The sequence below is a fragment of the Macaca thibetana genome, chromosome 7 (genome assembly GCF_024542745.1).
Source record: "Macaca thibetana thibetana isolate TM-01 chromosome 7, ASM2454274v1, whole genome shotgun sequence".
In the NCBI taxonomy this organism is placed as follows: Eukaryota; Metazoa; Chordata; class Mammalia; order Primates; family Cercopithecidae; genus Macaca; species Macaca thibetana.
This window is the reverse complement of record NC_065584.1, coordinates 129424337-129441714: the sequence shown is the minus strand read 5'-3', so window position 1 is coordinate 129441714 and position 17378 is coordinate 129424337. Positions and strand designations below refer to the sequence as shown.

Below are 17378 nucleotides of genomic sequence, written 5' to 3'. Positions count from 1 at the left end.
GCTCCCTTTGCTAATTAAAAGATGAAGTTCTGTAGACTCACTCCTTTTCAAAGTTTGGGTTAGGGTTAGGACACTTGGCCACTCCAACAGCAGCTTCTGGTAGATAGGGTACACTGTCATTAGGTCAAAAGAGGAACAATTCTGTCACTGGTCCATATACTTCACATCAAAAACTCTTTGGGATGAGTCAGCAGTCTGGTACGGTAATTTTTCTGATTCTGTCACTATTCTTTTTATTTCATGTGGCAGCCAAGATAAACCTCCCACCAGGTCATGTTGCGGACGGTAGACTCCGTTCTCAGCCTAACCAAAGCATAGGTTTTTAATGGACGCAAAAGTAATAAACAGTAGGAAAAGAGAGGAAAGGGAACAATATACATGTGATTCCAAAGGAAACAACAGGAAATAATAAAATATAAGTTATGTTTCCCAAGAACTTACCATTTGGGCCTGGTTCAGGGATGGGATAGTTCTCCTAAAACAAACAAAATTGAAAAAATCATTTAACATGTATAATAACTTTACCTTATGAACATTTTCCATTACAAACTAGAGTTTCATCATTAGTTTATTTCTTCTTAGAATTAACACAAGCTCAGACCACACTGCTCCTGGGTGCATGCCTGAGGGGATACGCTAAATGGCACGCTGCGCACACCTGCCTAGCCCTTCTTCACTTGTCTACATAACACAGTGACCGACCCAACAACGGCATGGCCAGCACACTCACAAAGCATACAGAGGACCACACTTGTCACTAGTGACATGTCACAGGATGAGATAAAGTGCTGACGCTGGGTTCCCTCCCTGGGAAACAGCCTACAAAGCGAAGGCACAATCCTAGCCGAGGAAGAGCTGACTAATTGCTGACCTCATCCCACCCACTGGTGCAACTTCGCCAGGACTAAGGAAAAAGCACACTCCACGTAACTCTAGGCAGAAGGGATCTTTGGGTCTCTAGATCTGCCATCCATGTCAGATCCCGCCTTCCTGGAGAAACATGTTCTTAGATACAGATTGGTTTGGTCTGACGAACTCCCCAGGGAAAGGATGCAGGCGTTTCCCACAGTTGAACGTGAGGGTGTTCCCCTCTAGACAGGTAGGAGAAAGTATCTGTGCTGCCAACCTCTTTCCTTCCCATCAGCACAGAGACTGATACCTGGTCCTCTTTCCCTAAAATTCCCATGTGGCATTTTAGGGGCCCCTTGGGAACACATAAGACCTGGATTTTGGCCCCTCTCATAGGTTCAAAAGCAATCTGAGCTATTCTGGTGTTCACAGCTAGTAGTAATAGCAGTAGCAGCAGTAGTAGTAGTAGTGTTGATTTACTAAGCCTTCTTTCCTCATTGCCAACGGGCTAGGAAAGTTCTAGTGACAAGGAAGGACACTAAGTGGCCAAATCCAAGTGTTCATTTTATTATTTTAAGGTAATCAAGAAAAGAGGGTGCAGTGGCTCATGCCTGTAATCCCAACACTTTGGGAGGCTGATGCGGGCGGATCACTTGAGATCAGGAGTTTGAGACCAGCCTGGCCAACATGGTGACACCCATCTCTATCAAAAAGATAAAAATTAGCTGGGCGTGGTGGCACATGCCTGTAGTCTCAGCTACTCAGGAGGCTGAGGCAGGAGAATTGCTTGAACCCAGGAGATGGAGATGGCAGTGAGCCAAGATTGTGCCACTGCACTCCAGCCTGGGTGACAGGGCGAGATTCCGTCTCAAAAACAAGAAAAAGAGAGAGAGAGAGATGGAAACGTTCAGCACCTGCCATGTGCCAGGCAGTGGGCTGGACTCTATCCTCGCCATAGCACTTAGTTTGTTCATGAGAAACCCGGAGCTGGGAAGTTAAATAACTTGGTCAAGGTCATGCTACCAGAGAGTGGATGAAGCCTGCTTCCACTGTCTTTTCTCCTTCAGGGGTGGTGCAAAGAGCTGCCAAACAAGTGATGAGAATGTCAGAGCTGGGCCCCATGAAGCAAGCTCTGGGACGAGGCACTGTTCCAAACTTACCTCCCGCAAAAGCGCTTATCTAGTTGCTTTTACAGGCAGCCCCACTGCATGAAACCACACCACGGGCACCAGACACACGCTGCTCGGCACCAGCACTGCGCTTAGTGGTCCGTGGCTTTTGTTTTTCCTAACAAGATCATAAACGCCTTGAAGTCAAAGACCATGCCTTCCGTCTCTTTAGCACCAGGCACAGTGCTTGGCCCCAAACTCAAGTGTTTGTACTTGTTAAATAACCACTATCCAAAATAGTGTTTCCAAGGAAGGTCAGAGGTTTTCACTCATCTCAAGTTACCAGCCCTTTCTGTTGAAGAGGCTCAGTGCTAATCTGAACCTCTTCTCCAGGGAAACAAAGCTCAAAGCTTTAATGCTATTGCTGCCTAGCTGACATTGCTCAATGGCTTCTTTGTGTCAGGTACTGTGTGCTTTACAGGCATTACCTCACTTAATACTCGCAAAAAAACTACATGGTACATCCTACTATTTCCCTTTTCCATGTGATGAGACTGAGGAACCCGCCCATGGTAACACTAAGGTAGCAAATGGTGGAGCTGCATCCAAAGCAGCCTGATGGGGGCAAAAAGGCTTAAGGGAGTTTTTTAATCTCTTAATAATTTAGACTGGCTACATTGGAAGGAAGGAAGAAAGGAAGGAAGGAAGGAAGGAAGGAAGGAAGGAAGGAAGGAAGGAAGGAAGGAAGGAAGGAAGGAAGGAGGGAGGGAGGGAGGGAGGGAGGGAGGGAGGGAAGGAAGGAAGGAACGAGGGAAGGAAGGGAGGGAGGGAGGGAGGGAAGAAGGAAGGAAGGAAGCGAGGGAGGGAGGATGAGAGGAAAGGAGGTAATCAGTCTAGAAATAGCCACCTCAAGATAGCTGATTGTCACCAAAATATTCCTCAAAGTCGTTGCTGGTGCCACATCAGACATCAGGGACCACTGTGCAAAGTGATGCTTCTGTTATACCACTTGAATTTTTTTGCCACTTTAAGTTCTGGGATACATGTGCTGAACCTGCAGGTTTGTTACATCAGTATACACGTGCCATGCTGCTTTGCTGCACCTATCAACCCGTCATCTAGGTTTGAAGCCCCACATGCATTAGGTATTTGTCCTGATGCCCTCCCCTTGCCCCCAACCCCCCGACAGGCCCTGGTGTGTGATGTTCCCCTCCCTGTGTGGATGTGATCTCAATCTTCAACTCCCACTTATGAGTGAGAACATGTGGTATTTGGTTTTCTGTTCCTGCATTAGTTTGGATGGCTTTTCTGTTCCTGCATTATTTTTTTTTTTTTTATTAGTTAATTTTTTTATTTTATTTTATTTTTATTTTTTTGCTGAGATCTCAGCTCATGCTTCCAGCCTTCATCCATGACTACAGGCCACCTCGCCCGGCTAGTTTTTTTGCAAAAGACATGATCACTGTGTTAGCCAGGATGGTCTCGATGACCTCGTGATCCACCCGTCTCAGCCTCCCAAAGTTTTTTGGCTTTGCATTATACTGCGTGAAATCTTAAACTGCAGGTTAAATTGAAACTAAAGACTAAGGCCTTTATTTCAAACATGGCAGAGCACCCCACCCTCCCTGCTAAAGGCACTAGTAGGCAAATTCACAGACATTGAAAGACAGTTCCACAGCATACAATTCATAGCCTTGCCTAAAGCCAGGCCAGGCCTGAACGCCCCATTTGGAGGTGGAGAGGTGGTAAGACTAAAGCTTAGAACAACAGTCAGGCACACCAAGTAGGCCCTGGGTCACTAGAGAGAACACGACTGTAAATATTTGTTCAAGTTAACGGAGCTGAACAACTGTGCTCCTACCACACCGCAAAGCTGCAGTGACTCTCCCAGACACTAGAGGGTGCTGTGCCCACAGCCTGTGCTGTGCCTATAGCAGAACACACTTGATGGAGAAGTTAAAATAAATTCCTCTCCCCGCACACCAACTTTCTTCTTCCATTCTTTTTCTTGCTGATTCTAATTACCCTTACAACTCAGGCTTGTCTCCTGCCCCCTGTCTCTGTAGGAGACATGCTACCTGAGCACAAAACTATTTTAACATCAGCCCGTAGGTTTGTAAATATTGCCCCCTAAGCACACTGTGGAGACTACAATGTTTCAGAAAGTAATTACAGCATGGTTACTCAAAACCTTGCTCTTCATGTTTCCCTGGCATGATGTTGACCACAATCCTCTGTTTGCTTAATCTCTTTCTTTCTCTCAGATATTCTTCCAATTATCCTATTTCTCATCTACCAAAGTTCCTTAGGTTCTCTGAGATCCCGAACTTTCACTTTTATCTCCACAGCTCCTTTTCTCCTCATTCCCAAAGGTTTTGTCACCTCAATCATATTCAAGGTTTCCTAAACAGAATTTCTTTTTCTTTTCTTTTTTCTTTGTTTTTTTCTTTTTTATTTTTAGTAACTTATCAGCAGTCCCTGATGTCAGATGTCACTGCACTCAGGCTAGAGTGCAGTGGCACAATCTCAGCTCACCACAGCCTCGACCTCCTGAACTCAAAGTGATCCTCCCATCCTCCCGCCTCAGCCTCCCAAGTAGCTGGGATTACAGGTGCGTGCCATGCTGCACGACTAATTTTTTAAAATTTTTCGTAGAGATGGGGTTTTACCATGTTGGCCAGGCAGGTCTCAAACTCCTGGCCTCAAGTGATCTGCCTGCCTCTGCCTCCCAAAGTGCTGGGATTACAGGTGTGAGCCACCGTGCCTGGCCGAATTTCTTATCTTTTAATGAGTGACTGTACAAGGGGGTAAAAAGGAATTGAGTAACTCTTCTTTACTATAGTTGTGTCTGTTTTCCAGCATAGTTCACTTCAAGTCAGAAATACATATCTGAATCACATATATACTCTCCCTTCTACCCCCTTCAGCTCCTCCCGCTGCCCCACCAGCCCACTCCTGAAGCAACTCATGGAAATACTTCAGGAAGTACCCTCTGTGGGGACATAGGATCATCTCAGGTACCTCTCACATACTAAATGTTATCTTGCTTTTCCTAAATATACATTTTACATTAGCCTAAATATACATTTCCTAGCTATGTTGTCACTGGTGCCATTTCCTCTACTTCCACTTGCATAACTGAGTTGATTCCCTTAACCTATCTTGCTTGGGTTGCAGCAATGGCTTCAACACAAGGAGAAATGGAAGGAAGATGCCTTTTCCCTCCTCCAGCCAACCTGAGTGGCACAGTGAACTCAGACTCTAGAACTGCCTGTCTACATGCAGCCCAGTCTTCCCCCACCAGCTGCATGACCTCAGGGTAAGTTATGTAACCCGTGTGCCCCAATTTTCTCCTTCATATGATAATCATGAAAGGGAATGCCGACTTAGTAAATACGTTCGCTGTTATTACAAAACAAGTAAAATCAAAGTTCTTTTTCCATAATTAGCTCATGCTATGGTTGAACCAACCCTGGTCAATCTTGTCCTTCTGATAAGAGTAAAGCACGTTAAATAGAAATTTCAGGAGGCCACTGTTTTGCTCCTGCACTGGGCCCCAAGAGAACAGAATAAAAACCCAGAATGGAGCCACTCATACTAAAGTTCCACGTCATCAAAGCAAAATTGAGTTGTTATATGATCTTCAGAGAAATCAGGAGAGATAACAGCCAAATATCCCAAACAGGCCAGTTTCAGTCAGCATGATAATAAAGTTCCCTCTACTTTAATCCTTACCAAAAAAATGAAAAATTATGACCCAAAGAAACCTCATCTTAACCAATCAGTTTTTGTTGTTGTTCTATTTCCCTGTTCCCACCTTACAAAGAAAATAACTGAAATGACCAATCTGCTTTTTCTTGTGTTTCTGCTTTCTTTAGCTCTTTTCTGCTTGTAAAACCACCTCCTCTGTTTACCTCACTGGAGCACACGCTATTTTATGGAATGAAGTGTTGCCCAATTCTAGAATTGCAAATAAAGCCAAAAAAAATCTTTTAAATTAAATTGTAGTAATTTTATCTTTTGACAAGTATTTTAAATTGTTTTGTGGAAAAGTTGTGTTCTGCATCCTGGATTCAACCAAACCTCAGGTCAAAAATATTCAAAAAATAAAAAATAGCAATACAACCCTAAAAAATAATGCAAATGAAAAATAATCTATAACAATGATTTACAGAGCATTGACATTGTGTCAGGTGTTATAGGTAATCTGGGGGGATTTAGAGCAGATGGGAGGATGCATGGAGGTTATATGCGAATACTACACCATTTCATCATGTACAAGGGACTTGAGAATGCTTGGATTTTGGCATCCGCAAAGGGTTCCTGGAGCCAATCCTTCCCCTACTCCAGGATACCAAGGACAACGGTATTCTCATGGTTTTCATATCAACATTAAGAAAATCTGACCACTCTTTACAAGGCTGGAATCTGGAAGAAAGTGAAGGGATTCTAGCAGTTTTTAGGCTTGACTCTGCCAGTTGTGGAAAGAGTGCAACATGCTCCCACTGTCTTAGGGTGGGGGATGGCTGGCAGTGTGTGGGGAAGGTGCTGGTCTCATCCCAGATGCACAGCAGTCACCTGCTCCCTGCTGTCAAGCTTCCTGTGGCCTGTGGAGGGCTGCCCTGCACACCTGCAGAGCGCAAGAGACCCTGTTTTTCTTCCTTTCCCCTTCCATTCTCCCTTTCTCTTGAGTGCCTGAAAGGTGTTTTGAGGGTGGGAGGAAAATTCAAAGGTTTCCCAATTGGCTATTTTGTCATGACAGGCTTTGTTCTAGCCGCGTTGGTCCTGGCAAACTTGAGGTCAAAATAGGAGGTAGAATGTCTTCCCAAGGTCCAATGAGCTGGTCTGCAGCCTGGGCTCTCCTGGCTCCATTCAACTTTGTTCTGCTGATAACAATCTTGCTGAAATGCAAATTCGTATCAAGTCGCCATGACCCTGGAGACTCCTAAACCCCTCACGTGGTGGCCACCACGCCCCCATCTTACCTGCAACCACACCACACTCACCCTTGCCCATTGCCTAATCCCTCTCCCTCTTCCAGATCCCACAGGAGGTGGGAAGTGAGGCATCTGGGATGACTTCTAAATTCCTACGAGAATTAGGAGACACTTAGGTTTGGACATGCTGGGACTAAGGTGTCTTGGGACATCCAGGTGGGGCTATTGATATATAATAATGTTTTGTGATTCAAAATGTCTCAAAATGGAGTCTTTTTTTTCTTCTAGTTATTGTTTTATAAAAACATATTGTGGTACAATACATAACATAAAATTTACCATCTTAAATCCTTTTAAGTGTATAATTTAATATTGTTGTCTATATTCACATTGTTATACAACAGACCTCTAGAATTTTACATCTTGTAAACCTGAAACTGAATACCTATTAAGTAACAACTGCCCATTTTACCCCCTCAGGAGCCCTTAACAAACACCATTCTACTTTCTGTGAGTTTGGCTACTTATTTCATACAAGTGGAATCATATACTATTTGTCACTTTGTCACTGGTTTTTTATTAACATAATGTTCTCAAGGTTTATTTTTAACCTTGAGAATGGTTTAATCTGAGATGATAACACCTGCTGTGGCCAGGCAACCCCAAAACTTGACAAGAAAGTGAAGCCAAGGCCAGGTGGGATGGCTCACACCTGTAATCCCAGCACTTTGGGAGGCCAAGGCAGGTGGATTGCTTAAGCTCAGAAGTTCCAGACCAGCTTGGGCAACATGGTGAAACCCTGTTTCCAAAATTAATTTTAAAAAATAAAATAAGAAAGTGAAGCTAAAAGGTGGCTAAGACATGAAATTGGACATTCCTGTGTAGGGTATAGAAACAGTAAAGAAAGTGACCATGGCCGAGAGCCTGTAGAAGCTCTGCCCATGAGAACTCTGAGGCCTCCTCCTCATGAGCAGAGGCTGCCATAAGTTCTGCAGGGAGAAGAACAGCCACAACACTCCTCCCACTTTATTGTTTCGAGGGAAATCCTAATCGGTTAATCGGTCAGCGTGCTGGTCTCTGGAGCTACCTGCCATGGCTCGTTTCCTCTGGTTTTGTTTGTTTGTTTGTTTTTTAAAGAGATGCATTCTCATTCTATAGCCCAGGCTGGCACATTAATAGCTCACCACAATCTCGAACTCCTGGGCTCAAACGATCCTCCCACTTCAGCCTGCTGAGTAGCTGTGACTACAGGAGTGTGCTATCACACCCGGCTACTTTTTAAATTTTTTGTAGAGATGAGGTCTTGCCCAGGCTGGTCTGAAACTCCTGGCCTCAAGTGATCCTCCCACCTCAGCTTCCCAAAGTGCTGAGATTACAGGTGTGAACCACCATGCCCACCCCGACCTCCCCTATATATGTGTGTGTTGAATATATTTGCATGATTGTTGGTATGTGAAAGCCTCGCATTTAATTGACCATTGAGTTCTTGTGAAACCTCTGGGCTCCTGGTTGGAGTCAGCACAAGTAGGCTGGAACCTGACATGACAGCTGTCCAATAGGCAGTTGCTTACTGGGACTGGTGCTCAGGCATCACCTCCTGCAAGAAGCCTGGAGAGGTGACTCCTTTCTCTCCTTTGCACTTCTCCAGCATGTAGCATTGAATCCACACAGGATAGTTAAGGACCATTTAATTTTCATCAGGGATAAATAGATTAAAATTTCCTCCCAATTCAAAGTGTATGAATATAAGCATACATGATCTTATTAAATGGTTCTCTCTATGGAGCAAAAATTCTAAGTCTTTGAGCTTTTGTCAGATGCTAGTCTGTTAGTGATCTTGATAAGTGCTCACTGTGTTCAGGTCTATGTTACTGAATATTTGCATGTTTTTAAAAATTGTTGAGTTGAATATTACTTTGCAAAATTTGAATATATTTTCCCTGGTAATTAATGTTCTTAACGTAAACCTGATTTGGGGAAAACTGCCAGCCTTAACAGCCACACTAAAAGACTTCTAAGTTAGATGCCAATATTGTATCTACGTGTACATATTTCTCCTTCTTCTTAATTTCTGCCATGCATTTTTATAGAGAAATTTCCCCTACATCCATAATTCTAGTATCTCCCCTTAGAATAGGGCTGCTTTTACGGAATGTTAAAATCCTATTTGTGATATTGCTTGCTTCTTCTCCTGCTTTTCATAGCGAAAGGAGGTGGCCAAATGCCTAGGCAGATAGGAGTGGGTATTCCTAGTGACATTCCACCTCCAAGTGGAAGACAGTTTAAAGCCTGAAAGCCAAGCTACAAGTTAAATCCTGGGACTGGATCAAGAACTTGTCTTCCTGTTTGAACGCTTTCCTCTGATTGATCCCCACCCTTCACCTATTTTACATATACCTAATCTTTCCTAACTGGTTTTCTACACTGTTTTGCCCACCTTTGAGTGGTGTCTTCACTTTAACATTTTTTGCATACTCACAAACCAGTCAACACACACTTCCCATCCTGTGCCTGTAAAGATCCCAGACTCAGTTGGTAGAGGGAGAGATGGCCTGACTTCGGGGAAGAGACAACCTGACTTCTGGGAAGACAACCTGCCCTTCCCATCCCTTCTCCAGTTCCCCTCTCTGCTGAAAGCCATTTTCATTGCTCAGTAAAATTCTCCACCTTCACCATCCTTCAATCATCTGGGTGACCTCATTCTTCTTGGACACTGGACAAGAGCTCAGGGCCCACCAAGTGCAGGTACCCAGAAAAGGCTGTCACACTGGCCCTTTGCCCCTCACCAGTGGCATGCCCTGTGCAGTGAGGCAAGGGACCAACTGAGCTGCTAACATGCCACCACCTGCAGATGGTGGAACTAAACGAGCACAGTAACAGCCCCTCTGGGGCTTCGGGGTCATGGACACCCTTACCTGGGTGCTGCCACATTCCCCTCGAGGAGCTTGCTCCTGTGTCAGTGCCTGGAGCAGCTGGCTGGCTGGATCCTGCACTTGCTCATTCATGTGCTCCCTCCCACAAGGGGTTGAGCACAGTAGGCCCAGTAGATAAGGCACCCCTTCCATAAGTCCAGCGAAGGGGCCAAGAAAAAGCTGCATCACTTTGAGAGGAAAATGCTACCTTTGTGTCTTGCGGTCTTTCACAGACAAAGGCACTGCCTTTCCAGAGCTGTTGGCGGAGGTGGGAGTGTTTGCTGGATTTAATCTCCTGTTTTGAATTTGAAATGGTGTGTCCAGTTTGGGTTTTGTTTTGTTGTCGTTAAAACATAAAATTAAGATAAAAGCAAGAAAGATGCTTCTTTGGGCTACTTGCTGCTACCCAGTTTCTCTTTTTCTGGAGGAGTTTTAGATTCTCTTTTCACTCTTGAGTGTCTCTGACTGGTAAGGGTTAAGCAGCCTGCATCTCGTCACTATCAGGGTAATCTGGTTTAATCCAGCTGCTCCTTCATGACTATCAGCCCCTTTAATCTGATCACATAGAAGCAGCTGGCTCAGAGAAACAGACATGATGCCCAGGACCATCTGAGCTGCCCATGTTCATGCCCTCTCATTATACAATCCGCTTTTTACCCCAAAATCTTAACAGTAAATTATAGACGGTAAGGAGGGGACATTTTGAATGTGCTGTATTAGATATAGATTTATCTTATTTTTAAAAATACATAAAAGTATTTGAAAATGCTTAGGTCAAGGCCGGGCACGGTGGTTCACACCTGTAATCCCAGCACTTTGGGAGGCCGAGGCAGGTGGATCACAGGGTTAAGAGATTGAGACCATCCTGGCTAATACTGTGAAACCCCGTCTCTACTAAAAATACAAAAAAATAGCTGGGCGCAGTGGCAGGAGCCTGTAGTCCCAGTTACTTGGGAGGCTGAGGCAGAAGAATGGTGGGAAACCGGGAGGCAGAGCTTGCAGTGAGCTGAGATCGGGCCACTGCACTCCAGCCTGGGCAACAGAGCAAGACTCCATCTCAAAAAACAAAACAAAACAAAAATGCTTAGGTCAAAGCAACTCTTTTGACCTAAGGTATAATACATTGCCTCAATGGACAAAAACTCAAGAAATACCTTCATGGATCTCCGAGTAATGTTTAAACTTGATGCCAATGTACTATTTTTTTCTGCCTTTTATAGTTAAACAACATTCACCCATCATTCTAAAATTATTATTTTTTCCTTTAATTTGTTGCCTCCTCCTATAGCTGATCATAACGAGAATCTGACCACGTCCCCTCCACGGTGCTCAGTTTCCTGGAAGTGGAGGCTGTTCTGTTGCTGTACTGCCCCCTGCTCAGCGGCTCCTGCCTGAAGTCTGGAAGAGCTGGCTTTCAGGAAGAAGGGAGATGAAGTGCACTCAGAAGGTGACTGATGAACTGATTTGTAATGCAATGTACAGAACTTGAGAGGAGCATTTAGAAATGTTTATAGAATTTTTTTGTTTGTTTTTGTTTTGAGATAGAGTCTTGTTCTGTCACCCAGGCTGGAGTGCAGTGGCATGATCTTGGCTCACTGCAGCCTCCGCCTCCCCGTTCAAGGGATCTCGTGCCTCAGCCTCCTGAGTAGCTGGGATTACAGGCGTGCACCACCGCACCCAGTTAATTTTTGTATTTTAGTAGAGATAGGATTTTGCCATGTTGGCCAGGCTGGTCTCAAACTCCTGGCCTCAAGTGATCTGCCCGCCTTGGCCTCCCAAAGTGCTGGGGTTACAGGTGTGAGCCACCGTGCCTGGTTGTTTATAGCATTTTGACATGACGCAGCATTCAAATATATTGATGCAAACATATCAGTCCATGGCCGCCTGGAAAAAATAAAATTGGTCCTTCATTGTGGAGTTTGTAAAGCCCTGTATTAAAGTACCCAGCACATGCCTGGAACGCAGTAGGCAGTCAACATATTAATTCCCTTCATTTCCCTACCATTCGAGTGAACCCTACATTACAAAAACAAGCTGCCCACCACCCCCACCACCAAACATAGCTTCTGTGGGGGAAAAGCTAATTTGACTGTTTTATATTCTAACTTCATGAACCAGGAATTCATTTCCTAATTAAAAGCTTCTGGGTTTCTATAGACTGATCAAAGGGGCATACAGTAAACTGGAAAACACAGAGGAAAACAAGAGTGTTGCCTGGGCCCACATTATAATAACTTGGTTAGGAAAACTGTCCATGTGTTTGAAGGCCCTGGTCTCCGTCCAACTCTTTTTAAGCTGATAGGGTTTAAATGTCCGTTCTCAGGGTCTCTGGCTTCCTGCTCATCTCCACAGTGAGCACGTACCACTAACAGTGTGCTGGATGCTGTGCTAGGCCTTTCACACGCACGACTGGTCCCACTGAATCCTCATACAACCAAACAGAACACTACTATTACCCCCATTTCACTGGGAAGTTGAAGTGGAAAATAATTTGTTGAGTCATACAACTAGCAGCAGTAGAATGGGGACTAAACCCCACTCTGGCTCCCCAGCCTGGTTTGGGAACTTTGCACTATTTGCATTTAGAGAGAACCCCAGCAAGCTGACACTGTTTGCTTCCTTATACATCAACTTGGTCATCAGTCCCTTTTGCTCCCTCCAACTCCCAAACTTTCTCTATTTAAAATGAGGGGAAAAAGCGAAAGTCCTTAAGTCTCAGGTTGTTGTTTCATTTTGTTCTCCTCATTATAAAAGAAAACCACCGGTCTTAGTGTGTGTCTGACTTACCACCCAATTTATAAATACTCCTTGCTGTGGTCAAGGTGATCATTAAACTAATTAGTAGGCGAGGAGTTTAATTTTTTGTTCCCTGCAGCCATACATCAAGAAAGAAGAGAATGGTGCCTTCTGCTTAGGCAGTAGGGATGCTGTGCGGTACGTTTCCTTCCTGCCAGTTAAGGGACAAGTCAAGTGGACCAGGTCACACTCCCCCACAGGACCACTGCCCTGGACGCTGGCTGGCTCCTGGCCTTACCTCAAGCAGGAAGGCGGCACTGGGAAGGGTTGAGCCGTTGCTTCCTGCTTCAGAACACTTTGGAACCCTGCTTCAGATTTTAGGAACGATTTATACACATTTTGGAAAGCAAATAATGATGTAATTTAAATGATACACTTTTCCCTTGAAAATGTATACATTTTTTGAAAAGATTTTAGGAATGAGAGTTTCCCCAAACAACTCCCTTCAAAGGAGTTCCTGAGGCACTGAACCATTTTATCAGCAGGCCCTGCCCTCGGTATACCTAAACCGGCCACAGTTTTTTGAGCTTCAGTTCCCCAACCAGCCAGAAATGGAAGCGTTTTTGATCTGTGGCTGCGTGGTCTTACATCAAAAGAAGAAAACAGTCAAATTCTCCCCACTTCCCCTTATCTTTTTTGTAATTTATATCCAACCAAGGTTCCCCCTCCCCACCCAAATGCAACCGCTGACAATTTATTAAGCCCAGGAAATCCTGGGTTTCATTTTGGTCCCCTTGCAGAGAGGAAAATGGCTGGTTCCCCTCAAAGCTTCCCCAGGATTGTTCCTCCTAGTCGCTATCTCTGGTTCACTACTGGCCCCAAACCCAAGCCACCGAGCCTATCTGTCTTAAGGAAAAGGTGGAGGAGCAGTGATACCACACTGGGGTCAGGGGTGGGCCCTGTGGAGGTGCTGGTGGAAGACCATGCCTGAGAAGGAGTGGCGAGGGCCCAGAAGGTTTGTGTGGAGCTGCAGGTGCACCTGAGGCAGCGTAGTCCTTGCTGGTGGGTGTCCTCTGCTGACAACTCTTTCTGCCCTTTCCCCTCCAGTGTTGGGGCTCTCTCCAGGGTAATGGCCTCCTCTTCTTTCCTTCTCATTCTACATGGTTCACTCAGCCTAGGCAAGCTCAGCCACACACAATTCCCCATAGGGCACTATTTGGGACAGGACAACGCTCTGTTGTCCAGGACAGTGCTATGAACTGAATAAAGTCTGCAGTAGTGCTCCTCAGTCATTGTGACAACCAAACCTCCCTGACACATTTCCAAACGCCCCCTGGGTGGGGGTGGGCGGTGCAGTGCTGCTCAGTAGAGGAGCAAAGGACTCCTGAGTTTACATTTCCACACCAGATAGCATCCCTGCACTCCAGACCCCGCACCCAAGGAAATTTCTCAAAGGCACCTTGTGTCCTGTCCTAGAGACATCTTTATTTTAATTTTTAAATTTTTTTATTTGTTATTTTATTATTATTATTTTTTAGACAGAGTTTTGCTGTCATCCAGGCTGGAGTACAGTGGTGCGATCTCAGTTCATTGCATCTCTGACTCCCAGACTCAAGCAATTCTCAGCTTCGCAAGTAGCTGGGATTACAGGCATGCAGTACCACACCCAGCTAATTTTTGAATTTATAGTAGAGACAGAGTTTCACCAAGTTGGCCAGGTTGGTCTCAAACTCCTGACCTCAAGTGATCTGCCTACATTGGCCTCTCAAAGTGCTGGGATTACAGGCATGAGCCACCACACCTGGCCTCCAGAGACATCTGAAACTCAAATTTTCAAACCTGATCTCATCATTTTAATCTACTCTGACTAGCAAATGACCCTACCACTTCCCATTCTCAAACTGAGCCTATGTGTTTTCCTAAATCCTCCTCTGAACTCTTTTACCCAGTTAGTGTACCAGCACACAACCACAGGTGAAATTCTCTAGCCCATCATATTTTCTAGATCCTTTAGGTTACAGCCACCCCAACCTAGCCCCTAATCCAGTCAGAGAGTGGCTTCTAGTGCACAGCTGATGAGATCAAGGTTAGTTCCCTGCTGCTGTAATCTTCAAAGCTTTGTCTACAAAACCATAATAGAGGTAGTCTGCCTGAGCAGTGGGAGACCATGAGTTTGAGTTAAGGTGGAGGAGAACTTAACTGTGGTTCTGCACCTTAGGTGCATGACTTTTAAGCAGGCTCTGAGCAGATAGAGGGCCAAGGGCCCCTCCCTGTGGGGTCTTTTCTCTCTGAGGCCTCCATCCAAGCCCTCAGGCTCTTTCATAATTGTTGACTTTGTCTCTCTGCCTCCCTCAGTAAACTTGGGAGCAGGGGCTGTGTCCTCCTGTCTGGGCCCTGAGCCCAGTGCCTGGCACATGGCAGGCATCCTTTCATGAGTGAATGTTTGTGGAATGAAGTACTGAGTTGGAAATCACTCTGCAAACTGTGTAGAGCTGGACCACTTTCCCTTACTCATACCACCATCTGGCATTTGCAACAATAAACACTAACAGCCTCACTTTAATTCAGGACCTTGGGTGGAGGCTCGAAAGAGTGGAATGAACACTGGACTGGGGAGTCTGAACATCTGAGTCTGTTAACTAACACAACTTATCACCTCGGCTATGGCACCTTCTCCAACTGAGGAGATGGAGTGTCAGCTGGGACAAGGGTTCTACAGAGGGGCTTAGAGCGGCTTAAAGAGAGTCCTTGAACAATCTGAAATTGTTGCCAAACTCAGTCTGTTTGCATTCTGTTGAGGGGACATCACAGATTCTTAAATAGTCAAGAACTGCTAATCTGGATGAGCTTCTGAATTACTGCAGTTTACATACTGACGCATGGACTTTGAGGGAAAGGAGGTACAAGGGAGCAGCAGAGATGGCTGGCACTCGTCCCACACAGCCACTGCCATCACAGGCCCATCTGAGAGGGACTTTGTCAAGGCAGCCTTGGCATGACCAGGGTGCTGACTCAGCCACTCCCTAAACTTTATTTAGTGCCACAAGCCAGGGAGCAAAAGGCAGGGTCTCAGGCAGAGAGCACACATACAGAATGCTCCTAAAGGGACAGAGGCACGGGATTAGAAAGGAAAACTGCTGGAAAGTGAACCAGATAGGGACTTAGGGAGAGAAGGAGCCTTACAGACAAGGGGACTATCAAGATCCAGAAGTCTGGCACAGGCAAGGGGAACACCAGGGGTTCTGGAGATGGAGGCCTAGACTGGAAGGAAAGGAGAAGGAGCTGGCACTTCCTGAGCACGTACTAAGTGCTGAGTACTCTTGTGATCATAATAATCCTGCAAGGGAGGTTTATCAGTCCCAAGCAAGGGGAGTTAAATAGAACTTCCGCTGTTTGTAAGCGTCCTCTGACCCCCCTTTCTGCTCTGCACTGTCTGTCCAGATAATTCAGACAGCCTTAGCGTTTTCTTTGAAAAGGTCAATGACAAGAGGCTGGACTGTAAATCTGCAGCTGGCAAAGGAGAGAAAAAGATTCATTCAAACAGTTTGCAACCATCCTGGGCACCGGCCACGTGCCAGCCACGGGGCTAGGTTCAGGGAGGCACAGGACTAGATCCCTGCCCTTTGCAACAGCCACTACCCGCCGCCCCCACACCCGGAGGGGAACCAGCTGGGATCTGGGCAGCCAGGGCGCTTAAGGTGCGGGGCCGGCGCAGGGCTGGAAGTGGGAAGCCAGGACTGCGGCTGGGCTCAGAGGAGAGTGAGGTAGGGTCGGTAGGCTTCCCACCCTCCTTCCCGGCTTACCAGGCGCAAGTCCCCCGGTCCGTGCACCACCAGGGAAAGGTTCTTCGGCTTGGCCGCCGCCGCCATGGAACTCTTTTGGCTCTTGGGTGCGGCCTGGAAGGTGCGGGACGTTTGGTCGCTCTGGTGGCGCTGCCCAGCCGAGGGTCCAGGGCACAGGGTGGAAGGCGGGGCCTGGAAGAAGCGGCGCACGCAGGGGCGGGGCTAGGCTTCCTCCTTTGTGACAGCCCGGGCGGTGCTAGCGTGGAGGGGCGGGGCTTCCTGGCCTTCTCCGGACCGGAGGCGGGGCGGGGCTTCGCGAGGGGGCTGGGGGCGCGAAGCCTGGGCGCTGGCTCCATCTGTAGCACGCTGTTTGTTTGTTTGTTTTTTTGTGGCCGAGGCTGGAGTGCAGTAGTGCGATCACTGCAAGCTCCGCCTCCCGAGTTCACGCCATTCTCCTGCCTCAGCCTCCCGAGTAGCTGGGACTACAGGCGCCCACCACCACGTATCTCTGTTTAGTAGAGACGGGATTTCACCGTGTTAGCCAGGATGGTCTCGATCTCCTGACCTCATGATCCGCCCGCCTCGGCCTCCCAGAGTGTTGGGATTACAGGCGTGAGCCACCGCGCCAGCCCTGAAGCGCGCTGTTTTTGCCGCCTCACATCCAAGCGCGCACAGCTGCCCTGAAAACCGCCTGCGGAGGCAGTAGGCACAAGACCAGGGCTCTCAAATGTTATCTGCAGAAGAATGGGGGTGGGAAATGTGAGGAGCTGTTGATAATGCAGATTCTCAAGACCAGCACTGAGATTCTGATCCAGTAGGTCTAGGTCTGAGGTGCAGCCCGAGGGTCCATATTCCTAGCAACAAGAACGCTGAGGCTGTGGGTGGAGCTCAGTGTGCACTCTGGGAGACAGGCGCTACCATGACGCAGCATCCGTTTCGGCCCTGTTTCTCCAGCCCCCAGCAAAGGGCCTGGCACGACTAGGAGTGAATGAATTCGTGCGTTATTCCATGGGCCTGGTGCATAAGTATAAAAAAGACATGAGGCCAGGCGCA

General features: G+C 46.6%; 1 protein-coding gene across 1 annotated transcript in view; it reads right to left on the bottom strand.

Annotated features, from left to right (window-relative positions):
• The window catches only part of SORD (sorbitol dehydrogenase), a 44872-nt gene extending 28128 nt beyond the window's left edge, over window positions 1-16744 (bottom strand). The window contains exons 1-2 of the mRNA XM_050797850.1: window positions 16347-16744; window positions 442-475 (exon numbers count right to left, since the gene is read on the bottom strand). Of these exons, the coding sequence (XP_050653807.1) occupies window positions 442-475; window positions 16347-16412 (100 nt within the window). The 5' untranslated portion in view covers window positions 16413-16744. The remainder of the gene's footprint in view (window positions 1-441; window positions 476-16346) is intronic.
• Window positions 16745-17378: the final 634 nt, after the last annotated feature.